The 27,510-nt window shown below is 41.0% G+C and overlaps 1 protein-coding gene across 4 annotated transcripts in view; it reads left to right on the forward strand.

The window, feature by feature from the left end:
* Window positions 1–27,510, forward strand: part of NR3C2 (nuclear receptor subfamily 3 group C member 2) — a 436,667-nt gene that overhangs the window by 200,074 nt on the left and 209,083 nt on the right. For 2 of the 4 annotated variants that reach the window (XM_069556741.1, XM_069556740.1), the window contains exon 3: window positions 13,927–14,066. In XM_069556741.1, coding sequence (XP_069412842.1) covers window positions 13,927–14,066 — 140 coding nt within the window. Of the gene's footprint in view, window positions 1–13,926; window positions 14,079–27,510 lie in introns of all 4 variants that reach the window. The other 2 variants (XM_069556742.1, XM_069556738.1) reach the window with 1 other exon arrangement.

Consider the following 27,510-nt stretch of genomic DNA (forward strand, 5'->3'; position numbering starts at 1 on the left):
GTCAGGGTATAACTATAACTCGAGTTCTGGATTCCAATGCATTTGTCCTTGTCTGGACTTTTTTCTTGGTCTAGCTCATTTTCACCTTGCCCAGTTTCTTCATGAAGTTTTCCTTCAACCCAACTGCAAGTTATTGGACTCTCTGTGGATTATGATTTCTTTTCAAGCCATGAAAAGTGGAAGTCGTTCAGTCATGTATGACTCTTTGCTACCCCATGGACAGTCGTGAAATTCTCTAGGCCACAGTACTGGAGTGGGTAGCCTTTCCCTTCTTCAGGGGATCTTCCCAATCCAGGGATCAGACCAAGGTCTCCCACATTGCAGGTGGATTCTTTACCAGCTGAGCCACAAGGGAAACCCAAGAATACTGGGGTGGGTAGCCTATCCCTTCTCCAGTGGATGTTCCTGACGCATGGATCAAACCAGGGTCTCTTGCATTGCAGGTAGACTCTTTACCAACTGAGCTATCTCGGAAGCCCTTTTTAAGCTATGGATGACTGCTATTACGCAATGACTTTAATATTTACCAGTCTCCAGGTCTTACCTAGAGTGTAAATTCGTTGAGAATAAAAGCCATTTGCTATCTTTGTGTTCTCAGAAGTACTTTCACATAGCTTTTGTTTAGTAAAAAAAAAATCATTTGAATAAAATGATTCATTAACTGTACAGTGGCCAGTAATTGCACTTGATCATTTGTTTTGTTAAAACATACATTTTCAGCTAGATTTAAATGTTTGCCTTATTTCCCAAAAAATAGATTTTGCATATTTTGATCAAATGTGAATTTGTTTAGCCATAATTGAAGGATAAAAAGTCACTTGGATGCCCTTCTAGCATAGATTCTTATCTTTAAAATGAAATTTTGCACATATTAGGGTGGGCTTAAGCTTCCTATAATCCAGTATATTCTTGCCTTTTTCTTCCTTTTAGATCTCTACCAAAATACTTCCCTGCTGTGCTGAAGCTACCCTCTGTTGATTATTATTTTAAATCTTTTTAAGGGAAAATTGCATTCACTTAAATGAAATTTAGTATGTAGAAAATACTTACCTTATTAAACAGAGCCACTGTAATGAATGTTACTAATGGTGTAAACTGTGGTGAAAACAAACTAAAGTAAATTGAAAAGACTAATCAGCCATTGTTGTGCTTTACATTTTCTTTTCCAAACTATTCATATCCTTGAAGTTTCCGTATCAGGTAGCTGTATGGTAACTGTATCTGTAAATTTTATTTATGTACCTGAGATTGAAAGATGTGAACCAATTATTTAATTCCTGTCTATGATACACTTTGTGGTACACTTTATGGTACGTTAAGAAGCAGAGACATTACTTGGTCAACAAAGGTCCGTCTAGTCAAGGCTATGGTTTTTCCAGTGGTCATGTATGGTTGTGAGAGTTGGACTGTGAAGAAAGCTAAACTCAGAAGAATTGATGCTTTTGAACTGTGGTTTTGGAGAAGACTCTTGAGAGTCCCTTGGACTGCAGGGAGACCCAACCAGTCCATCGTAAAGGAGATCAGCCCTGGGTGTTCATTGGAAGGACTGATGTTGAAGCTTGCAACTCCAATATTTTGGCTACCTGATATGAAGAGCTGACTCTTTTGAAAAGACCCTGATGTTGGGAAAGATTGAAGGCAGGAGGAGAAGGGGATGACAGAGGATAAGATGGTTGGGTGGCATCACCGACTCAATGAACATGAGTTTGGGTGAACTCTGGAAGTTGGTGATGGACAGGGAGGCCTGGTGTGCTGTGGGTCATGGGGTTTCAAAGAGTCAGACATGACTGAGTGACTGAACTGATATGAATACACTATGAATAGCATCTTAAGAGAAGGAATCTTATTTAGTGATGAATCATCTCCTGAGACATTAATGATCTTATTGTCAAAAATAAAACCATTAAAGAAAATAGACCACAAGAATCACTCCCAAACATTCCTCCTAAATAATGGAAAAACTACAGTGAGACACCTCAGGTTAAAAATTGTGACTCAAAATATATGTTTAGAGAAATGTCTATTTAGTTCTTTGGCCCATTTTTTGATTGGGTCATTTATTTTTCTGGAGTTGAGCTGCAGAAGTTGCTTGTATATTTTTGAGATTAGTTGTTTGTCAGTTGCTTCATTTGCTATTATTTTCTCCCATTCAGAAGGCTGTCTTTTCACCTTGCTTATATTTTCCTTTGTTGTGCAGAAGCTTTTAATTTTAATTAGATCCCATTTGTTTATTTTTGCTTTTATTTCCAGAATTCTGGGAGGTGGATCATAGAGGATCCTGCTGTGATTTATGTCTGAGAGTGTTTTGCCTATGTTCTCCTCTAGGAGTTTTATAGTTTCTGATCTTACATTTAGATCTTTAATCCATTTTGAGTTTATTTTTGTGTGCGGTGTTAGAAAGTGCTCTAGTTTCATTCTTTTACAAGTGGTTGACCAGTTTTCCCAGCACCACTTGTTAAAGAGATTGTCTTTACTCCGTTGTATATTCTTGCCTCCTTTGTCAAAGATAAGGTGTCCATATGTGTGTGGATTTATATCTGGGCTTTCTATTTTGTTCCATTGATCTATATGTCTGTCTTTGTGCCAGTACCATACTGTCTTGATGACTGTGGCTTTGTAGTAGAGCCTGAAGTCAGGCAAGTTGATTCCTCCAGTTCCATTCTTCTTTCTCAAGATTGCTTTGGCTATTCGAGGTTTTTTGTATTTCCATACAAATCTTGAAATTATTTGTTCTAGTTCTGTGAAAAATGTGGCTGGTAGCTTGATAGGGATTGCATTGAATTTGTAAATTGCTTTGGGTAGTATACTCATTTTCACTATATTGATTCTTCCAATCCATGAACATGGTATATTTCTCCATCTATTAGTGTCCTCTTTGATTTCTTTCATCAGTGTTTTATAGTTTTCTATATATAGGTCTTTAGTTTCTTTAGGAAGATATATTCCTAAGTATTTTATTCTTTTCGTTGCAATGGTGAATGGAATTGTTTCCTTAATTTCTTTTTCTACTTTCTCATTATTAGTGTATAGGAATGCAAGGGATTTCTGTGTGTTGATTTTATATCCTGATGGCTAACAAACACATGAAAAGATGCTCAACATCACTCATTATTAGAGAAATGCAAATCAAAACCACAATGAGGTACCGCTTCACACCAGTCAGAATGGCTGCGATCCAAAACTCTGCAAGCAATAAATGCTGGAGAGGGTGTGGAGAAAAGGGAACCCTCCTACACTGTTGGTGGGAATGCAAACTAGTACAGCCACTATGGAGAACAGTGTGGAGATTCCTTAAAAAATTGCAAATAGAACTACCTTATGACCCAGCAATCCCACTGCTGGGCATACACACTGAGGAAACCAGAATTGAAAGAGACACATGTACCCCAATGTTCATCGCAGCACTGTTTATAATAGCCAGGACATGGAAACAACCTAGATGTCCATCAGCAGATGAATGGATAAGAAAGCTGTGGTACATATACACAATGGAGTATTACTCAGCCGTTAAAAAGAATTCATTTGAATCAGTTCTGATGAGATGGATGAAACTGGAGCCGATTATACAGAGTGAAGTAAGCCAGAAAGAAAAACACCAATACAGTATACTAACACATATATATGGAATTTAGGAAGATGGCAATGACGACCCTGTATGCAAGACAGGGAAAGAGACACAGATGTGTATAACGGACTTTTGGACTCAGAGGGAGAGGGAGAGGGTGGGATGATTTGGGAGAATGCCATTCTAACATGTATACTATCATGTGAATTGAATCGCCAGTCTATGTCTGACGCAGGATGCAGCATGCTTGGGGCTGGTGCATGGGGATGACCCAGAAAGATGTTATGGGGAGGGAGTTGGGAGGGGGGTTCATGTTTGGGAATGCATGTAAGAATTAAAGATTTTAAAATTTAAAAAAAATAAAAAATAAAAAAAAAATAAATGCAAAAAAAGAAAATATATGTTTATTAAAACGAAAGGAAATAGCAAAAAAAAAGTGGGTTTTTTTGCCTGATTTGTGTGTAGATGAAAATAAGGATTTTAGTAAACTAGTTATTAAGAGTTGATTTGTTTTTGAAATGTATTTTTTGTATACTGAGTGTCCTCCAGATTCTTAAATTTATTTTTCTCTATATAAAAAAGTATATGTTTGAATCTCAATAATTGTTTATCCTAACAACCTTATGGGGCTGTTCCCAGTTACATGTACAGGAAGAGAGGAACCAGAATTTTTTAAACGGATGCTTGAGTCTGTATTCACACAGGACACTGCCTATACAGTAAATAATCAATATGGTTATTGTTGTACCATTCTCTTACGCTGTATTTTTAAAAACCTTTTTTTCCTGCTGCTAACCAATGTTATGCATGCTTGCATAACAGAAAAATACGATATAGAAGAGTAGAACTATCTGTAGTTCTGTTACTGTGCCAGTCAATAATCAGTTTAGTTTAGTCACTCAGTCATGTCCGACTGTTGTGACCCCATGGCCTGCAGTATGCCAGGCCTCCCTGTCCATCACCAACTCCCGGAGATTACTCAAATTCATTCCATTGAGTCGGCGATGCCATCCAACCATCTCATCCTCTGTCGTCCCCTTCTCCTCCTGCCCTCAATCTTTCCCAGCATCAGGGTCTTTTCAGATGAATCAGCTCTTCACATCAGGTGGCCAAAGTATTGGAGTTTCAGCTTCAACATCAGTCCTTCCAATGAACACCCAGGACTGATCTCCTTTAGGATGAGCTGGTTGGATCTCCTTGCAGTCCAAGGGACTCTCAAGAGTCTTCTCCAACACCACAGTTCAAAAGCATCAATTCTTCGGCACTCAGCTTTGTTTATAGTCCAACTCTCACATCCATGCATGACTGCTGGAAAAACCATTGCTTTGACTAGATGGACCTTTATTGGCAAAGTAATAATGTCTCTGTAATACCGATTCATACTGGCCAGAATTTAAATATCACTAAATGTGTGACAATGTTGTAAGTGCTCTTGAGTATACTGATTAATTTAGCCATAGGAAAGAATGAAATAATGCCATTTGCAGCAACATAGATAGATAGAGCTAGAGATTATCACATGAAATGAAGTGAATCAGAGAAAAGCAAATACCATATGATAGCATGTATATGTGGAATCTAAAATATGGCACAGATGAACTGATTTATGAAACAGAAATAGACTCGCAGACCTAGAAAACAAATGTACGATTACCAGGGGAAAAGGGGGTGAGGGAAGGATAAATTAGAAGTTTGGGATTAGCAGATACAAACTAGTATGTGCAAACTAAACAGCAAGGTCCTAATGTATAGCACAAAGAACTATATTCGTTATCATGTAATAAAAACCATGATGGAAAAGAAAATACTTTGTTTTTTTACAATAAAAATTGGATTCCTAAAAAAATATGTATACACACACACACATATATATATGTTTGTTTTGAGTCATTTAATCTATAAGAACCCTATAAGGTACAACTTGTTATCACTGCTTATCAAATGACAGAACTGGCCCAGAATGGTTAAGTAACCTGATATGCTTGCTCGCAGTTTTTTCTATGGGTAGATTATCATTTGATATTATTGCTATTGTATTATTTACAAAAATAGGAACAGAACATACTGATGCTGTTTTACCATGGTCAGGTCCAAAACAAACTCCCCTGAACCACCAAAACTGCTCTTCACTCCACTGTGTAAATATAAGTAGCACCAGCATATAATTTTTCTGTAAGTCTGGTCAGTACCATCTACTTTAAGAATGAAAAGGCCATTTCTCACTGTCTTCAGTCCTTTAAGCTGAATCCAAGCTGTTATCATCTCCTGCCTGGATAATTGCCGGAGTCGTTGTAGCTGGTCTCCCCGCTTCCAACATCACCCACTCCTGTAGTCCATTCTCCAGGCAGCAGCCAAAGTCTGATTTTTAAATGTCACTCAGATCATGTTACCCTTCTGCTTAAAACATCTCAATATTCACATCCCTCGTGACGGTGCTGAAAATAGCACCCTGAGTCATCGTCACAGCCCTGGAGACCCGTGTGGTCCCTCTCGGTCCTCCTGGGCCCACTCCTGCCTCCTCCCATCTCCCTGCCTCCTTGCAGCCACATTTCCATCTCTGGACCATGTCATGCTCATTCCTCCCTCCGGGACTTTACACTTTCTCTTCCCTTCTTTGTCACCTTTGCACAGTCGGCTCCTGTGTCCTTTCAGTCTCCCCAAAGCAGCCTTCGCAGGCTACCTTTCTAAAGAATCCTAACCCTCCAGTGCCCCATCCAATCTTGACCTCTGTCATTTTCTTCAAAGCACTTACCACTATCTGAATTTATTTCCTTATTTCTGTATTGCCTTTTTCCTCCTACTGTGGTAAAAACTCCATGCGAATAGGAATTTTCTCATTCATCCGAGTGCCTAAAAAAGGAGGAGCATGTCAGGCTTTCAATGAATAGCTCCATTAATGAACAATTTAGACACCAGCAATAGAAGGATGTTTCCTGAAGTATTATTTGCATATGCCTCTGAATTCTCACTTTGCTCTAGGTTGCTGAATGAATGCTTGAATTGATTGCACGTGGAAAGAAACTTTTCAGCAGCTAGGGATGTTGATAAAAGCATCTATCTGATTAAATGAAAGTACAAAAGACAGGTTTGCTTAATTCTTACTGAGTGGGCTTCAGAAATGAGACAGAGTGTTCTTGTTGTATGAAGAATTCTGGTCACTGAATAGTGGGCCAATCACTGCAGTATTGTTCGGTAATTGTTCTGAAGATGGGAAACAACACAGTGGTTCCTGGGAAAGCAGAACGTGGTGCGTTAGCATTCACAGCCAGATCCTCCAGTTATATTTTGATCAGTAAAAGTTCCTTTTTCTTGCACAGCTTCTTACTGCTTCTCCCTAAACATCCAGCCATTTGGGGAAGAAAGCTAGCCCAATAAGTGTTTTTAATGATGGGTTAGTATAGCCCCCTCCAGTTGTCACAAAAATCAGCATGAACCTTTGATTAACCTCTTCAACTCTTCACTGAATCATTAGAACTGTTCTCTTTGGTGCTGAAAATACTTGCATCTTACTTGTATTTCCCAAAGAGAGACACTTGTCTTTACAAGTGGAAATACAATGCTCACTCATTTCTGCTTTAATGATACTTTAACGTATGTATTCAGTCCTATGAACTACCTTTGTCTGATTATAAAATTCTTTCTGAGAACAATATTTCTTTGATTACCAAGACAAAAAATGACCGGGTTGGGAAAATTTTCCCAACTCTTTAATATTAAAATGGTTTTTAGCAGGTGGAGTACCATTTGAGTACATACATGTCTACAGAAATTTCAGGCAAAATCAGCATAGCACTCATATGGCTGCAAGTAAGATTTTAAGTGCCATAGGATTAGCTATTCTAGAAAGAGTAAGTTTTTACACGTAGACGTTTTTCTGCTGAACCAGAGCAAAGAATGGCTGTGTATAGGACACTGTCTATAATTTGAACTTGAAGTCCATTTTTTGGATAAAACTTTATTATGACAGGCTGTTCCATTTATCTTTTGTGCTCATCTTTATCTTAAAAGGATATCTTAAAAAAGATCTTAGAGATCACCTATTCAACCTTTTTTATGGTGAGAAGTATAGCCCGAAGAGGAAAGGCGGCTTTGTTAAGGTTTTAGCAGTTAGCAGCTAAGCTGAACCGAGAACAGGAGGCTTTCTTGCTAAGTCCCTGTTCCTGCCTCTACCCCTGTATGTTTGGAGCTCACATCCAATGAAGATGCTTAGCTGTAATAAGATGTTAATGTCTTGTGCATACTATAAAGAAATTCTGACGTTCAGAGTCACTCAGTGAGCTTTGTGTTCTGATAAAAACTTTCTCTCCTCCCTGTTCCCACTTAAAAAATGTGGTAATGCATTTCTTAAAACTGGATGGATACCCTCCCAACCATGTACCATCTTTCAGTTTCAGAGATATCACATGATAGGATGTCAGTGGAGACAGGAGTTTTCCTGACCCGTCCACCCATTATGGCCTGTCTTATGTGTTAATAATGCACTTGGTTGTGGGATGGCTTGCTGAGCTTTTGAGGATAGTCTGTCTCCCTGGATGCCTTTTTCCCTGCTCTGTGCAAAGCTAAATGAACCATAGGGGAATTGAACCTATAACCTTGGCCTCATTAATTTACCTGCTGTAAAAATCTCCTTTTGGAAATTTATGTTCTGCTGTGATGAGATTAAGGGTGTGATTTCATTCATTCAATAAGCAGTCTCAGCATGACACTAATGGCAGCATAGAGCACGGAGAGGCAGAGGACAAGGTCTTTGCCCTCGAGGGTTTAAAATGAGTGCTCCAATCAAGAGTGTCAGGGCAGAAGTGATGACCGCTGAGGCAGGGGGATTAGCAAAATGCAAAAGTAAATCATGAGAACAGAGAGGGGTGTGTCCTGCCAGGAGAACATCAGGGACCCTTGAAGGATGGTCGGGTTTTCCAGGAGTTGGACTGGGGGTGGGTATACAGATGGTGGTGCCCAAGCCCGTGGATGGGGAGATTGCAGTGTGGTGAGCACAAGCGTGAGAGGACCTGCAGGAGAAGGCAGAGTCACACAAGCATTATCGTGTATGGTGGCATGATGGAATATTTCTAACCTGGAAAGAATCAGAGCTCTGTAATAGGAAGTGTCATTTGTCAGCCACCATTGAATGAACTGGAAGGGAGGCTGGGGTTGAGGGAGAACCCTGAGGAAGTGATGAGGGTCCGAAGTGGGCTTCCCAACAGGGCGCGGGGAAGTGATGGAAGTGGGTCAAGGCTGGACCAGCAGGGCTTGGTAACTGAGTAGATGTGATAGTGGATGTTTCAACCTGGGTGCCTCGCAGATGGCAGTATCCTTCCTGAAGCCAGAAGAAGACAGAGGCAGTGCAGTTTTATAAAGGAAGTGGAGTGGACACATAAAATTGGCACATCGGGGAGAAGTGGAGTTGAATGTGAAAATTCAGGAATCGTTCATTAGGAGAGCTGTCTGAGCTGGGATAAGTAGATGAGATCATCGAGATAAACTGTAGAAATGAGAATAATGGTTCAGATGGTAAAGCGTCTGCCTACAGTGTGGGAGACCAGGGTTTGATCCCTAGGTTGGGAAGATCCTCTGGAGAAGGAAATGGCAACCCACTCCAGTATTCTTGCCTGGAAAATCCCATGGATGATGGAGCCTGGTAGGCTACAATCTGTGGGATCGCAAAGAGTCGGACACGACTGAGCGACTTCACCTTCACCTTCAAAGGTAGAACACTGAAGAAAATCTACACTGGTGATCAAGACAGTGAGAAAAGAGCCTCAGAAATAGAGAGTGAGCTCAGTAGACTATTACAGACACCGAAGAAGCAGAGCACCGCCGAGAGGTATGTGGAGGCCCTCTTGTAATTGAGAGATGTCAGCAGACAAGAAGGGAAAATAACCCAGGTTTGCTTTAATTCTATCATTGGCCAAGTTATTGTTTTAATTAGGATTCATAATGCATCTTTTTGATGCTTCTGTTTGATTTTATCTTAATTCAGTTCCACTATATACTTTTCTCAAGAGAGTTAAGAACCAAGCACATTCTTGTATGTAAGGAGTGCAGTAGGAGCTCAAAACTGATGATGGTTGTGAAAAGGCCAGTCATCCTAGACCACTCATTTATCCCAAGTGTTCAGCAGGAGCCTTATATGTACCAAGGACTGTGCCATGCTCTGGGGACACAGTGGCAAAGAACCACAGACACAGATCCAGGCCCCTGTTGAATTTACCTTCTTGTGTGAGTGAAGCAAAATAAAGAGGAAAATAAACAGACCAAAGAAGGGAAATAGACAACATGTTCAGTGGTGACGTGTGCTAGGGAGAAAGTAAAGCCAAAGAGGAAGGGGGTTCAGAAGAACAACTGTTTTCAGTAGAGAGGTCAGGGAAGGACTGATTGAGGAAATAATATTTGGATGAAACCCTGAAGAAGCAGGGGACATACATATCTAGGTGAACAGAGGACAACACGTGCAAAGGTCCTGAGGTGGGTACATGCCCGGTGTGTTTGAGGTCTGGCAAGGAGACCAGTGTTCCTGAAGGACAGCAGGCATGTGAGAAAGGTTAGTAAAGTTATAGGAACCATACTGGGGCCCTGTGGTCATAGGTTGGCCCTGACTTTTCCTCTGAGTATAAGCGAAAACCCTTGGATGAGCAAAGAAATAAATAAGAATCATTCCAGCTATAGGAGAAGGAGGGGGACAAGGACAGACAGGAAGATCAGTGAGCAGGCTTCTGCACATCCCAGGAAGAGGTGTTAGTGGCATGGACTAGAGTGGTCCCAGAGGAACTATGGGAAGTGATCCAAATATGTATGCTTTCTGAGGGTAAAGAGAAATAACAGATTGAGAACGAAAACGGAGGTAAAGAGTCAGGGATGAGTCCAAGTTGCTGTATTGGTCTGCTAGGGCTGCGTAATAAAGCACCACCATCGGGTAGCTGAAATAAGAGAAATGTGGCCTTTCATGGTTCTGTAGGCTTGGCCATGCTCAACGTGTAGGCTGAGTTGGTTCCTTCTGAAGGCTGTAGGGGAGAATCTGTTTCATCCCTCTCTCCTAGCTTCTGGTGGTTTGTTGGCCGTGCTTGGCTTGTAAGAGTATCACTGCCTTCATCTTCACATAGCATTCTGCCTGTGTGTGTCTGTGCCCCAATGTCCTCTTTCTAGTAAGAACAATCAATCAAACTGGATTGTGGGCCCACCTTCTCCAGAAGGACCCCATCTCAACCAACTATGTCTGCTGTGGCCGTATTCCCAAATAAGATTCCACTAAATCCAAATAAGGTTTAGTTTTAGGTGAAAAACTAAAAATAAGATTACCATGCAGTCTAGCAATCCCACTCCTGGGCATAAATCCAGACAAAACTGTAATTCAAAAGGTGTTCTGCACCCTCATGTTCATAGCAGCACTGCTGATGAAAGCCAGGACATGGAAGCAGCAACTTGAATGCCAGTTGAGAGATGAATGGATAAAGAAGTTGTGGTACATATATGCAGTGGTATACTACTCTGCCATAAAAAAGAACAAACTAATGCTTTTGTGGTAACATGGATGCAAGTAGGGATTATCATCCTCCATGAAGTAAGTCAGAAAGAGAAAGACAAATGCCACATGATACCACTTATATGTGTAACCTAAAGCATGACAAAAAATGAACCTATCTACAAAGCAGAAACCAGCTCACAAACATGAAGGATAGACTTGTGGTTTGAGGGGGCTAGGGAAAGGATGAGGAGAAGGCAATGGCACCCCACTCCAGTACTCTTGCCTGGAAAATCCCATGGATGGAGGACCCTGATGGGCTGCAGTCCGTGGAGTCGCTAAGAGTCGGGCACAGCTGAGTGACTTCACTTTCACTTTTCATTTTGATGCATTGGAGAAGGAAATAGCAACCCACTCCAGTGTTCTTGCCTGGAAAATCCCATGGATGGCGGAGCCTGGTGGGCTGCCGTCTATGGGGTCGCACAGAGTTGGACACAACTGAAGCGACTTAGCAGCAGCAGGGAAAGGATGAACGGTTAATGTGGGGTTAGCAGATGTCAATATCACGTGTAGAATGGAAAAACAACAAGGTCCTTCTGAATAGCACAGGGAATGGTATTCAATATCCTGAGATAAACCATAGTGGAAAAGAATATATATACGTGTATCACTGAGTTTCTTTGGTGTTCAGCAAAAGTTAACACAACATTGTAAACCGACTGTACTTCAATTTTTAAAAAAAGATTGCCCTCTGATGCCCTAGGGGCCAGGACTTCAACTTACAGATTTGTGGTGGGCAGGGAACACAGTTCAGTGCATAGCAGTTGCCAAGAAAATGTGTTTGGAGAGAAGAGGAGAGTTCCGAAGACTAAAGTTAAGAGGCTTCTAAGTTTGAGGACCCAGACCAAAGTTCACGAAAGTGTTCAGTGCAAATCCCACGTATGCTTGCAGTTGTGGAAAAGCACTTGCATGCTAGTGATGGCTTTTAAGCTATATTCTCGTTGTTCATGGCTTCCTGGTACTTCCCTGTGCAGCACAGGAAAGTCAGACAGGGTATGGATTGAGTCTTACTGGCTAATATGCCAAAGAATTTATTGGTGCTGAAATGGAATGTTTTGAATGTCATAAAGAAGTCAAAGGACACTAATAAAAATAATAAAGAGCACTTTTCTCAGAAGGAGAAACAACTTTGGAGAACATCATCTCAGCCCTTGATTTAAGAAGTCATTTTCTAAAAAGTCCGTCATGCTGCAGTGCCTGAGCAGTGGCAGTTTGCTCCTTCATCTGTTTTTGATGAGAATGTACTTAAAACACATAAAATCATTTTAAAAAAATCATCAAGGCAATAGTACCACATTTTAGCTAATTCAGAAAATAGAGAAATCATCACAGTAACTTAACCATTCTAGCCTTTTGATATGTTTTCTTTGAGTCTTTTTTTCATGTTCCTGCTGTTTAACATAGAGACAAAAGCTTGGATAGCAAGGTGATGGTAGTGACATACAACAAATCTACCCAACATTTCCTCAGCACGTCCAGCTCAAATTTCTCTTGCCTTCCAGCTTGTATTGCACATTCTGCCTCCTCTGCCCCATCTTTGTCTGGCTAAGGTCTAATCATCCTTCAAAACTCAGAAGGCTTTGGGGAAGCCTTCTGACTGGTGTATTCCCACCCTTGCTGGTATGGAAAGCTGTGCCGCCATATTACCCCACACCTAAGCACATACCATAATACTCCACGCCTTCACCAGCTTTGATGACAAGAGCTGGGCAGTTCATTTATTTCCTCGGGACCTTTCGCAGGACCTGTGGGTAGATATTCAATAAATGCATGTAGACCAGGAAAGAAAAAAATTACCTGCCTGGTCCACATCTGCCACTGAGCCATGAGACCTTATTAGAATTTAAAATTGTTTTGTTCAGATTGTGCCATAAACCAGTACAGGAATATGTAATATATCTTGAGAAGAGTCTCCTTAAAAAGTATTCCATGTATACTGTTGTTTCAGGGGTTAAGTTTATCCCTCAAAACGGAATCCTTCAGTTTGTAACCATGAAAGTCACCTTAGATAGTTACATATGTGGCTTGTTTTTAGTGTTGACTGTGTCCCTTCCCAGGTGGTGCTAGTGGTAAAGAACCCGCCTGCCAACGCAGGAGACGTAAGAGATGTGGGTTCGATCCCTGGGTCAGGAAGATCCTCTGGAGGAGCACATGGCAACCACTCCAGTATTCTTGCCTGGAGAATCCCATGGATGGAGGAATCTGGGGCGGGGGAGGGGGGGTGCTCTACAGTCCATAGGGTCGTAAAAAATCGGGCACAGCTGAAGCGACTTAGCACACACGCATGTCTCTTTAAATCAGTAAACGCAATGAACTGAATTGAACATGCCTAGGTAAGTTAACATGGAAAAAATGCAGGAGCTTAGAGGGTGAAATTGCTGGCAATAGAGACAAGAATTAATTTTAATTTGTGCAATGTTTTGGAGAGGGGAGAGTTTCTCACCTAGCATAATCTGAGTCCAAGTGAATAGAGTTGAGAAGTATTGCAATAGTCCTTTGATGCCAAAAATACTTTCATGATGACTTGGTTCAAGATTTCTCTCCTCCCTGTTCACCTAGAATGCAAATAATATTTTTGGTATGCAGTCTCAAAATTAGGAGAAGGAAGAAAAAGTTTACATGAGACTGTTTATGGTTTCCTAGTACTGAGAAGAGGCTTTGCTATAGGGGATTCTTGATACATTACTCCTCTTAGGAAGGTTTTGGCTTCATTTCCTATGTGGTATGGGACCTTATTGAATTTATTGATGAAACCAAGATGAATGACAGATATTGAGGTGAGCTGTACAGCATGTCAAATGTGCCACTGCAGTGTAGTTACTTAAATCTTGATTTCTTTCCCCAGCTCTACTTTACGAAGTGTTTCTACTGGATCCTCAAGACCTTCCAAAATATGTTTGGTGTGTGGGGATGAGGCATCAGGATGTCATTATGGGGTAGTAACCTGTGGCAGCTGCAAAGTGTTCTTCAAAAGAGCAGTGGAAGGTAAATGTTCATGTGGGTGTTCCTTTTACACATTTTTTTCCTAGTGTATAGTTTACTTGCACAGTTAACTCTATAGCATTATTGAGAAATAATCAAAAATGTTTTTAGATATAATCTGTCAGTGAAAAATAATAATAATGCCTTGCCTGAAAATCACTTGGAGATTTTTCACTGAACAATATTTAATGGCCAAAATTTGAAATTGTGAATTGGAAACAACCAGTCAGAAACACTGGTTTTTTGGTTGTTGATTTATCTGAGTTTGTGTTTCACTGAGACTTAGAAAAATAATTGTATGTCACCATAATTTAATTTGCATGATCTGAAAGGGCGTTTTTTAAACAGTATGTCTGCCTTGTCTGTGTTTCTATATAAATATACGTGTTTGTGGCAAGTTAAAACATATCAGGATCATGTGTGTAATTTAAGTTGTATTCCTTACAGAATCATGTCATTTAATAGCTGTTTGAGATTCCATGTCTCCATTTTAGTCCTAGCTTTGTTCTTACTGAAAGTTTTCAAACCACTATATTAAATGAAAAATTATCCTGAGAGTCAAGTATACGTAGGATACCTTTTGCTTCTGTCCAAGTAATCATACTTCCTAAAAAGAAATGGTCTTTTGGTTTGTTTCTGCCTTACTCCAGCCTCACTTCCAAGCAATTAATTAACATCATATTTAGGCCAGATGGTTTAATTAATGATGAGTACTAAGACTGGTCAAAGTGTAGAATTTTTTTGCTATCAGGAGAAGTATTGTATTATCGACACTTATTCTCACTAAAGAGTTCAGCCTTAAGATAGCTGCAGGTGTATTTCTCAGAATATTTTTCTGAGAGATGAATTGGTGCTTTAGAGACTTTTAAGCGTAAATGATTTGAATGTTTCATCTTTATTTTGCTGATGACCACAGGAAATGTCCTTAGTTCTCAGATGAAGCGAGCTGACTGAGTAGTTATTTCTGTGCTTCTGAGACTGATTCTGCATTATTTAATTGATAGCACATGATTCATGTTATTTACACAATTAATTATTTAATAGTCCCCATTCCCAGCATTGAATTGATAATAGGAGTTCTGTATCTATTTCTCAGGAGATGCACTTTTGTTACAGGTGACAGAAAATTCCACAGAAACTGGGTTAAGAACAAATGGAAATTCATTGGCTCACATAAGTGGAAAGCACTCTTACGGGTGTGGCTTTGGGCAAGCCATGGTCTTAATCCGGGTCCTTCACACGCTGTCTCATTCTCTCCATCGCTTGACTTTGCCCTGGCTCTGTTTTCATGTATTTTCTCTCATGGTGATAAGACAGCCACCAGACCTCCTTTAGAAAGAGGTTTGAAGTTCCCAGGAGTTATTATAAAAACCCCCAAATGAATCTCCATAGTCTGACTTGACTCACACGACCCCCTCCAAACCAGTCACCATGGCAGGGCAGCGATCTGATAGGCTGGTTCTGGCCAACCTGAACCACTTAGACCAACCGTGGGGATGAGCGTTTCCTGGAGAAAAAGGTGGGGTCTGTTACAAGAAGGCTGATTTCTAGAAAACAGCGGAAAGAAGTATATATAAAACTGAAATCAATATAATTTTTTAAGACTGTCTTTCTGCCACCCTCTTCTTTCTTAACTCTGTGATTGACTCAGTAGTAGAAAAATAAATAAGTTTTGACTCTGACATCTTTCTAATGTCACTATATACCTTCCAATATAAGGGTTACCCCCTAGGCTCACTAATGGGTGAACAAAGGTGATAAGTAAAAATAAGGCAGTGAGGGAAGGACATTTAGAGAGAGTGTCCTGTATTACCCTACCTACAGGTCAGCTTTCCTATCAGAGCCCATGTTTTGGCTATTTACAAAGGCTACCCTTCTCTGCAAAAAGGTTTTCTAGGTGTTTTTGCTTAGTTTTTGTTGCTTTAAGTAGTTTCTCTAGAAGTAGCTAAGGAAAGAATTGTTTTTATAACTGAGGGACATATAAATGTGGAAAAGCCTAAATGTGGATACGCTTTTGTTTCACTGGAATGCCGATCAGTAATAATGGATAATGAACTTAGATGCGTGCCTTTCAAAACTTTTATTAATATAGCATATTTACTCTTTACTGGGGAATTAGAATTTATCACTCACTTGTGTGAAACAAGGCTATATATTTTAAACATAAACTTCATGAGAGTAATGACTTGCTTTTGCTTTGTAATTTGTATTTGCTTACTCTTATCGTGGGTGCATGTGAAAGAAACAGGACCATCTTTGAATCGGAGGGTTTTGGTTTAATAAGAAAATATTTTAAAAATATTATATCTATCAGGGCATTAATTTCACAAAGCTATGGTATATGAGTGTTATTTTTATTCATCTTTTTACAGATGAAGACATTTGGGATCAGACCCAGTCAACTAACCTGTTCAGAATCATAAGATCAAACTTAAACCCATGTTAGAGACTTCCAACTCCAAAGCTAGATCCAGCCAAAGGCCTCATAACTAAATCTCATAATCTGTCGTTTCCACTTTTCATAATCCTCAAGTTTGTGAAAACCCTACTCTGTGCGTCGTGCTTTATGCCTGCTTGGTGACCGTGGTGGCAGTGATGTAAACACTGAGAAACTGTCCCAAGTGTGTGTACACACACATTTGCAAGTGTGTATATGTGCTTTTATATTTGAATATTTACTAGTTATTTTCTGGTTTTAACCTTAAGCTCCTCTTTAGAATATAAAAACAGGGTTCTAAGCACTTGAGCGTAGCGGGAGCTGAGAGAAGGGGAGTCTGTTAAAAGTCTAAAGGAACTGCCAATACCAGGGCCACTTGAGAGAGAACGGGGGAAAACCCAACAGTGTGGGTTTTGAGCTTGTTGGCTTAATTAAGACTTTATGTGCTAGAACATGCCTCTCAGTAGCTTGTCTGATAGTATAGTGGTGACTACCTAGCAGAACTGCACACCATTTAAGTGTAAATTACGTTCTCTGTGTTCTGTCTAGTGGGATATATAGATGTGGTGTTTTTTTTTTTTTAATTCATAAACATTTAATATAAAAACCCTTAGAAGCCTCACCTGGAATACCTTTTTTTTTTTTGGCCAATAATGTCACTTCAGAGTCATATTACTTTACCTTTCAATGGAAATGTATCATTTCATTTTTTAATTTGAATTGCTTATTTGCCTTGAATGTTTGTTAGGACCTTTCCTTTCCGACAAAAGAGAAAGAATGAGTGTGCGTGGGCACGCATGCACACACACACTCATGATTACCCACCCCGACACATAAGTTTTAAACAGGGTTCTCCCTAGTGGTGGAAAGTGGAGCTGGCTTTAGGGTCAAAAGACTTGATTTAATTTGCGGATTTGCCACTCACTAGATGTGAGATTATTGCAAATTATGGAGCTTACCTGGGCCTCAGTTTCTTTATATACACAAGGAAAAGGTAACATTGCCCTACTTAATGCTTTGAAAAATTGCATGAAAACAAGATCTTTTTGCCGATTTTATAAATCATCAAACTGTTAGATCTTGACTCTTCTTTAAAAACAAAATGCTGAAGTTCTTCGGCCATGTCTGTACACAGGGACCGCGTAAATGATTCAGTAACATTGCACGGTTAGGTCTGCATTTTTTTGTCATCGCAGCTTCATTTTTCCTATAGTACTTTTTTTTGCCCATAGAACTGGGCTTTGCAATTGTAAGATCTTTCCAGACTAGCAGTTCTCAAAGAATGTAGAGGCCAAGGGTCAAGTGTGGGGGAATGGAGGGTCTTTCAAATTTCCCTCGAGGGACTTTTCCACATTTTCCAACATGGACTGAACTACCAACATTCACTCCCGTAATGAACCTTCAGAGCTGACTGGATCAGTGCCACCTGTGAGGGCTGCACAGTAGAGAAAATTTTGAGAGATACCAAGTGAAATTTCAGCGTCCAGGTTCGATGTCTTTAGGACAGGAGAGGACCTTATCTCTGGAACTTAGCAACACTGCAGATATTTATTAGCCGCTAAAAGAATGTTTGAATGTACACATGAATGGACCTGCATGACATAAGAGCATTCCGGGTTAAATGGCTCCTCCTCCCTGCAAGTCAGTAGATTAGCAGCAAACCTGGCCCAAGAGTTTACACAGGCCTTTTGACATCTAACCTGCAGCTTCTAATTCTACTCTTGAGTTTTTACTGCCTTTGTCTCTTTTCAACTGTAAATTGCCATTGGTTTCATCACATGTGTATTTTACTTTGCGATCCCTCAATGAATAGAGCTGACTACATTCAGCAGGCTATTTTATAACCTAATTTTGTTTCTGGATGCTCAGTATACAGGTAGTGTCTGGAAGACACAGCCGCCACAAATCACTGAAGAGTTGCAGTGTTGTAAAAGAAGAGAGCTCATTATTATGTGAAGTCAGCTGGATTTATATTTTTGTAAGCAGACCTGTTAGGCTAAAGAGTCCATATCTTGGTATGGCCAGTCAAATTATATGATGCCTGTTTCAACACTCAGACCTTTCCCTTTAAGTTAAGAGACTTATAAATCTGTTTCCTGAAATGACACGGCTTTGAAAGACCTAATTGCAGATTTATCTCTGGAGTCCTCAGATTTGCAGTATTTAAGGTACACAACTCTGGACATGTACTCCTCATCCCCGGCCTGTGTACTTCACAGCATATAGATGAAAAATCTTTCATATCATTAACAATATCCTTTGGGGTGAAAATGTTTTTAAGGACCTGTAATGGTTGACTGAGAGTTAATTTTCTTCAGTTTTCTAAACTTGAACGAGTAAACTGAATAGGTCCAGAGGAAAGTGTGTCTCACTGTTTCATGGACCCAAGTTATGCCCGTCAGGCTGTGTACTCTTGAGCAAAAGGACCAGCAAGTGAGAGTGTGAGCAAATGTGAGGTCTTGGGGGCTGGACAATTGATTGACAGTGAGATTATCCTGCAAAATAGAGCACTTAAATTGAGTTTGACATGGGATTAGGATGGTATTACATAGTAATCAGCTATTGCCTTATAATTGGCAGTATAAAATTCAGGAAATAACACATACTTTATTAGGTGTCTCGGGTCATGGTGTGATATATTTCTCTGTGTGCCACATATGGGAATCTAGTGTACACCAGAGGCCATTGTGCCTCCTGTGAAACTGCTGTCGGAGGTTGCAAACCAGAGACTGTTTAGAGTTTTCTCATGAAACACTTTAAAGATTAAGTCTTTTTTTTTCCTTTTACCAGAAATTAGGAACCAGGTAACCCGATTCTAGCTACTTAAGCACTTAAATAAATACCTACCTGGTTGATCATATCTAGGACTTTTATAGACACTTCTTTCCTCCTGACTTAAGCCCAAGGCTCTAGTGGTTTTTTGTTTGTTTGTTTTTAATTTTTATTGGAGTAGAGTCAATTTACAATGTTGTGTTAGTTTCAGGTGTACAGCAAAGTGAATGTTACACATATATCCACTCTTTTTTAGATGATTTTCCCATATAGGCCAAGGCTTTAGTGTTAATTGCAAATATTTGCCCAGATTTTTTTTTTAATATCCTTTCAGTCGGTTGCCATGGGAACACACAGAGCCAAGACATTTAGGCCAACCTGGAAGGTCAGGGAAGCTTCTTAAAGAGTTGACCCCCAAACTGAATCTTGAAGGATTGAGATTGGCAGTGCTGAGGGGGAGAAAGGACAGGCTGTCTGCACAGGGCACCAGAAGCAATTCCGTGTTACCCCTGGGAATGTGTGAGATGCAAGGAGATGGGAGGGGAGACTAAGGTGCGGATTGGACCGAGGTCCTGGACTCTAAGGAGGGACCTGCATTTATTCCTGGAACAAAACAGACCCTCTCAGAGTTTCCATGCAGCAGAGTGGTGAGCGCAGGTTCCCATGTAAGATCTGGCTGCAGGGAGGTATGCTTATTTAAACAGGGTCAGCTCCAGTGGCTCTTTCAAATCATTTTCATGAGAGATGACAAGAGATAGAACAGTGTTAAGGGTAGAGAAGAGGGGACAGCATGCCAGACTGCCGGGAAGTAACACTGGTGGGTCTGTATTGGAGGTAAAGAAGCAAAGCTTTGGGATGGTTCCCCAAGCTTCACTGCTTCTGCCCTCTGCTGAGACTGGGGACCTGGAATGGGAGCAGCTTTGGGGTTATGGGAGGCAAAGGTCATTCATTCAACAAATATATATTCTGTATTCACTGAATGGCAGGCACTATTCTAGACAAGGTCTTCCCAGATGGTGCTAGTGGTAAAGAACCCACCTACCAATGCAGGAGATGTAAAAGATCCAGGCCCAATCCCTAGATTGGGACGATCCCCTGGAGGAGGGCATGGCAACCCACTCCAGTATTTTCACCTGGAGAATTCCATGGACAGAGGAGCCTGGCGGACTATGGTTCATGGAGTTGCAAAAGAGTTGGACACGACTGAAGCAACTTAGCAGCAGCAGGATTCTAGACAAACCTAAGGACTTCTTGGATGAAGATCAAGCGAACAAAATAGGCCGAGATCGTTTCCACGGTGGAGCTTAGATTCCAGTGAGAGGCAGGGGAGAGATTAAACATAATAAATGAGTTATTTGTGTAGCATATGAAAAGGTGATAGCTGCTCAGGAAAATAAGCACTGCCAGAATAAAGGGGGTTGGAATGAGATTCTGTTCAGGACAATGAGTTTGAAATGTCAGTAAACCTTCAGATGTGTCTAACCGGAAGTTGCGTTTGTGATTTGGAAGCTTGGGGAGTAGGGCAGGATAGAGAATAAAAGTTTATAGAATCCTCATCCATGAAAATAGATGCATTTGCCCAAGAAATAGACAGGGAATAAGGCAAGATTAGAACCTCAGAGAACGTAAATAAATCTAGGGCAGTGTGTGTGTGTGTGTGTGTGTGTGTGTGTGTGTGTGTGTGTGTGTGTGTGTGTGTGTGAGACACACGTGTCAATAATGCCTTCCAACTTGTGCACAGAAAATTTTCAGTTACTTTATCTCTGGTTCTTCCAAATTAAGCTGAACTTCAGATCATGGCATCTGTGGAACTTTCAGTCCCAGTTTTTGCTCTTTATTTATCATTAAGCTTGATTCTTTTTGAATCTCAGCCAATCCAAAGCCCACAACCAAACATGGTAGCAAGGAAATTTGATTTGCCAACTCTGGACAAAAATAATGCCACATATGTAGCAGATGCTCAAGCCAGTTTGTTGATCAGTGATCACCAAAGTGTGTGTGTGTGTGTGTGTGTGTGTGTGTGAAGTGTGTGTGTGTGTGTAGGTGTGTGTGTAGGATTCCCCTTGTTTCTGTCATGGTTTCTCTGAAATCAAAACCATGTTGAAGTGATTTATTTGAAAATGATTTTGAGTAGGGACATGTAAACCAAAACTAAAGTGGTATTCCAAAAAGAGCTTGTTGTTTAAAATTTTAAATGAAGGACTTCCCTGGGGTCCAGTGGCTAAGACTGCAAGCTTCCAATGAAGGGGGCATGGATTTGAACCCTGGTTAGGGAACTAAGATCCCACATGCCCTGTGCTGTGGCCAAAAAATTTTTAAAAAATGAATAAATTAAAAAAATGTAAATGAAGGCGCACTTCAAATAGTAAATTTGAAAAGTCTAAATTAGAAGCACAGTAATTTTTGAGTATTTCCCATGCATCTGTGTTTGTTTGCAACCCATCTATCTAGTTCTAAAGCAACTCACAGGGTTCCATGAGACAAAATGAAATTTCTTGTAAGTGAAATGAGAAACAGGACAAAGGGAAGATGAGAGCAAGAGAAAGGAGAGTGAACCAAGAATTGGGATAGTATAGAGAAGATATGCCCTTTGACCTTGGCAGAGACCAGCCACATGCTTCGCTTTCTCATCCCAAGCCCACAGACAGTGGCGACTCACCTGACTTACAATGTCCTTAAAGACTAGATTAGGAAACCACCTGTTTAGAAGAAAGTTTTCATGAGCTGCTTTGGTTGTAATGTCCCTCTACTTTTCATGTGAATTATAACCCTGATGCTGGGAAAGATTGAAGGCAAAAGGAGAAGAGGATGGCAGAGGACCAGATGGTTAGATAGCATCACGAACTCAATGGACATGAGTTTGAGCAAACTCTTGGAGATAGTGGAGGACAGGGAAGCCTGGTGTGCTGCAGTCCATGGGGTTGCAAAGAGTTGGACACGACTTCGGGACTGAACAACAGCAATAACCTGAGTTGTTTTTGTTTTTTTTTTTTTAAGTAACTCTCCCATTGGTATTCATGGAATTGTTTGGTTTATCTTAAGGTACACTGCTAGGAACACGCTTTATTCTGTCAACTTCCTGCTCCTATAATAATCACTATTTATTTGTGGAGCAGTTACTCAATCCAGGCAGGAACTGTGTGGAGTCCTCCAGAGTGAAAGAGTGAAAATTCAGAGTGAAAGTTTTGTGGGTTCTGCATGGTTCTATCTTTAAAACTGAGCCCTCTAAGCAATCTTTATGACAAGGAAGGCAGTGACTATTTTTTAGCAAGTCTTAATGGTATGATCCTTCAATTCTTAAAATTAATAGCCACAGTAGTGGCTATTTGAGAACTTCTTTTGTGCCTATTATGCTAAGAACTTTATTACATATTATCATTTTAATCTTCATGATAATCCTATTAAATAGGTATGATTATTATCTCCCCCAAGTTAGCAGTCAGTCATCTGAGGCAGGTGAGAGGCGAGTAAGTTAGTCCGAGGTCACCCAGATCAAATGAAGTGGCAGAACTGGGATTTGAACCCTGGAAGCCCAGACGTGGTGACTCTGTCCACTTAGCACACAAGCTGTACTGCCCCTCACAGAGTCATATCAGAGCCCAACTATTTTTACGCCTTGAAAAGTAGGGCAACATTTCTGGCTTTAGAACACTTAGGAAGAGTACATTATAATTTAACAGTTACCTCGCTATACCCTAAATAATTAACTCCTAGCCATTCCAAGTTGAAACTCTCATTTGAATTTCTGTTGCCCTAATGAGAAAGAAATTGGGTAGTCTCTGTTTTTCTTCTTAAGGGATGAACTCCCTATTTTTTTAAAAAAATGACCATTACCACCCTAAAGTACTTCTTTAACATCTTGATATTAATCTGAAGCCTTATGGAAAAGTTTTATCTTCCTGTGTTTCATTTCCTGTGTGTGATAAAAATTAGATGTAGCCTATCAGGCTCAGAGAGCCACTGCAGGAAGAACCTTTCTTCCCGAAAGCTGCAAGCCCCGAACCCTTCAGCCCTGCTGTCCACTTGATGCCTGGTGGCTCAGAGACGGACCCAGCAGCCGGAGGACGCAGGGCTGCTCTCGCAGAACCCAACTCAGGATGTGATTAGGATCGTACTGCTTCTGCGACTCTCTCCTCCTGAGAATGATTTGACATCGAAAATGAAAATTGCTCAGTTGGCTGCAGTCAGTACTAAAACATAGCTCTGGAAGATGGGAAGGATGAGGAGGCATTTAGGCTTTAAAGTGGAGGCCAGTGGTGGAGGGATGGGAAGATGGGGGCTTGAACCTGAGTCTGCTCAGTTAGGCAGTTCAGTGAGGGCCTGGCCAGTGCCCAGAAATGGAGAAGGTGGCTGAACGAAGACACGGGGGCCAGGTGGAGGCTGTCATGGTGCAATGAGAAGTCTTAGACCTTCTTAAAGCCCGTGAATCTTCTATCACGAAAAAATCATTGCAGTAGTCCCATGGACAGCAAGGAAATCAAACCAGTCAATCCTAAAAGAAATCAACCCTGAATATTCATTGGAAGGACTGATGCTGAAGCTGAAACTCCAGTACTTCGGCCACCTGATGTGAAAAGCTGACTCACTGGAAAAGATCCTGATGCTGGGAAAGACTGAAGGCAAGAGAAGGTGGTGGCAGAGGACGAGATGGTTGGATGGTATCGTTGACTCTTTGGACATAAGTTTGAGCAAACTCTGGGAGATCGTGAACAGGGAAGCCTGGCGTGCTGCAGTCCACAGGGTCGCAAAGAGCGGGACACGACCGAGTGGCTGAACAACAGTAACACAGCATAGGCAGGGTTGCCCCCTTGGTGTCTGAGCAGCGGCTCGTGGCAGGCACCACCTGGAGGAAGAGATGACTGGGATGGGATTGTGGCTGATGGAAAGTGGAAAGGGCCTGGCTTGGGATCGAGTTGAGGCAACTGAACAGAAAGCCTGATGGGAGAGGTGAGAAGGAAGAAGGGGCAGGGCCTCATGATGGGTTAGTTCTGAGCGATGTTGGAGGTCTCTGATGGAGATTTGGGAAGAAAACACTTGGAGAATGGAGAGAATGAGAAGCATTTAAAACTGTTGACATTGAATCACCCAAAGAGATAAAGCAGTCCGTATGGAAAAGCAGAGACAAAATTCTAAAGCAGTTCAATTTTTCCCTGGAGATATTTCCTTGTGCATTTGAAAGTGCCCACTAGGTGTTGGGTAGTTTGGCAGATGGGCCTAGTTTTAGGCGACAGATGTCAGCGACTGCTGGATTTGGTGCAGAACATGGGAAGCTAGTGGGACTGAAAGCCTGGTGAAGGTGCTGGGTGCTCAGCACTGGAGAAACCACCCTGCGGGGTACGATGACCGTCGGGTGGACTTGTGCCACTGTTCCTGCCCGTATCGGAGGCACTAAATGACGACTCTAGCAGCTCATGGCATCACAGGAAAATACAGCATGAGATCTTAATGACAAGGAAGGCAGAAAAATTCTGTAGCCAAAACAAAATGCCCATGTTTCAGGTCTCCAAAAGCTTTGCTCTAATTTTTTGCTCTTTAAAGACAGACATATCCAGCATAGTGACATTTTTTTTTTCTCTTTTACCCTTATTCCTTGGGTAATTTTGTTCACTGCCCATCCTGACTTCTTAGGTCAGGAAGAGAGTGAGACTTACGATGTCTGGAGAGAGAAGATACCTGTGAAAAAGAGTAGATAGATGTGTATGTTTAACTGATTTACTTTGCTGAACGCCTGATACTAACACAGTGTTGTAAAGCAACTCCACTCCAATAAAACCGTTTTTAGAAAGATATCTGTGACATGTTACACGTGCAAGCACATGGTGTGTTCAGAGCTCTGCTCCACCTCACCCTGTCACCCTGTGATAGGCATGCTAAGGGGCGGGGGAAAGCTTGAACACCAGCAGGAAGACTCCAGAACCACTTGAAATGATCACAAAAGCATCTGTGCGCATGGTCATGTTCTCTGAATCTCTCATGCTTACCTACCTCCTCCCTCGGATATCTGAGTCCAAATCCACTTCTGGATAGGTCACCCCCAAGGAATGAAGCTCACCCCTCTCAGCAAAGCAGCTTGTTGCCAATGGCCCTCGGGTTGGCCCTATTTGAAGCTCTTTTCCATCAGTGTCAGCACTTGGAATGTGTTGACTATGACATTAGATTTACAGAAGCATCGCCTTCCTGTCCATGCTGTGTTGCTGATTAATAGTGAACTCTTCCACCACATAGAAGAAAGCCCAATCCCTCCAGAAGAGTGAGAAGTGTGTTGGGTTGGCCAAAAAGTTTGTTTGGGTTTTTTCATAACATCTTACAGAAAAACCCAAACAAATATTTTGGCCAACATATTTTCTCCTTATAAGTATCAGGCTAAAGGCTCTGTGAAAGCACTGGCCTTTGACAACCTGATGCAGCTTCACAGAGAGGTTCTGTTTCCTTTTTTAATGGGAAGGGCAAACCTGGGCCTCCCACATTGCAGGCAGATTCTTTACCGTCTGAGCCACCAGGGAAGCCCTAGACCACAAAATAAAGCAAATGAAATGAAAGAATAAAATTCTAGAGGGTCATCATAAATGTGAACAAGAATTGAAAAGCCCCTTGTAGCAAATTAGGGGGCATAAATGGGATGAAGCTTTTAGAAAGTTTAATTGAAATTCACACACATAGCACTGTAGATGAGTGAAAGTGAAAATGATTGTCGCTCAGCCGTGTCCAGCTCTTTGTGACCCCATGGACTGTAGCCCACCAGGCTCCTCTGTCCACAGGGTTTTCCGTGCAAGAATACTGCAGTGGGTTTCCATTTTCTTCTCCAGGGGATCTTCCCGTCCCAGGGATTGAACCTGCATCTCCTGCATTGCAGGCAGATTCTTTATCATCTAAGCAAATATATAGACTCAATATTATATTTGTTTCAAAGGAGTCAAAACTGTATAACTGGCAGGGGGACACAATTACTTCTTCCCTCCTAATCCCTTCTTTTATTTTCTTCTACAATTCTGAAGGAATAACCAGGGCTTAAGTTTGGAGATTGACACCATCCTCTTAGAAGCCATAATGACCAGTTAATGTCTTAGTGAAAGGCTCCTTGGCTATTATCCAAAAGTTTAAACCCTGCAAGAGTTCTCCAGTTGTTGTTCAGCCGCTAAGTCACGTCTGACTCTGCAACCCCATGGACTGCAGCATGCCGATTCCCCTGTCTAGAAGCTGTGTGATAAAACATCACCAGCACAGGCTCTAGGGTCATCTTTATATTAAGTTATAACGTTAGGAGAGAGAGAGAATAGACCCTGGGGTCAGACAATCTGCCTTGAGTCTGGAATGATTTGAGCAAATACGAACTTCTGCTTCCACTTCTGTAATCAAGAGAAAATAAATCTTGAAAGTATCTGTCCTACCCATGTCTCAGAGTGAGGAGGGTAAAAATTAGTTCACCTGTATTGAAACTGCTTTAGTGTAAAGGGTTTATAAAGGGTTACTTTATAAACACTGCATTTAAAAATCAGTATACCCTTCTGAAGTCATTACATTAGAATGCTTTGGTTCTCAATAAATTGTAGAATATTTAATTCCAGCTACTTTTTGCATATGTTAAATATTTGCTTTGAAGGGAGAAGAACCGTAAAAATTAAAGAAAAGCATATTTCACTTTAGGTAAGACTTAGGCAGGTCCATATTGCTCATGGACTGAAAGGTAATACTGGGGAAACCTTTGTATTTAAGATCAGGGTTTTTTTTAACTTTTTATTTTATGTAGGAGTATCCGGTGATGCTGGTGATAAAGAATCCTCCTGCCAATGCAGAAGACATAAAAGATGCAGATTCTGTCCCTGGGTCAGGAAGATCCCCTGGAGGAGGGCATGGCAACCCACTCCAGTGTTCTTGCCTAGAGAATCCCTTGGACAGAGGAGCCTGGCAGGCTACAGTCCATGGGTCCAACACGATTGAAGAACTTAGCATAGTTGATTAACAATGTTGTGTTAGTTTTAGGCGAACAGCAAAATGATTCAGTTGTGCATGTATTTATTCTTTTTCAAATTCTTAGTTCATTGTAAGATCAGGATTTAAATTTAATCTGCCTAATCAGACAAAGAACAGAGAGAGTTTTCACAGTCTTTCTTCATCTTAAATAATTTTGGAGATCACAACTACTTTTTACTTTCTTCCTATTTTAATTAATTGCACCAGGATTTCTACAACATGCTGCCTTCTCCTGCCCTCCCACCCATGCTCACCAGCTTAATTGGA

The sequence above is a fragment of the Ovis canadensis genome, chromosome 17 (genome assembly GCF_042477335.2).
Source record: "Ovis canadensis isolate MfBH-ARS-UI-01 breed Bighorn chromosome 17, ARS-UI_OviCan_v2, whole genome shotgun sequence".
Classification (NCBI taxonomy): domain Eukaryota; kingdom Metazoa; phylum Chordata; class Mammalia; order Artiodactyla; family Bovidae; genus Ovis; species Ovis canadensis.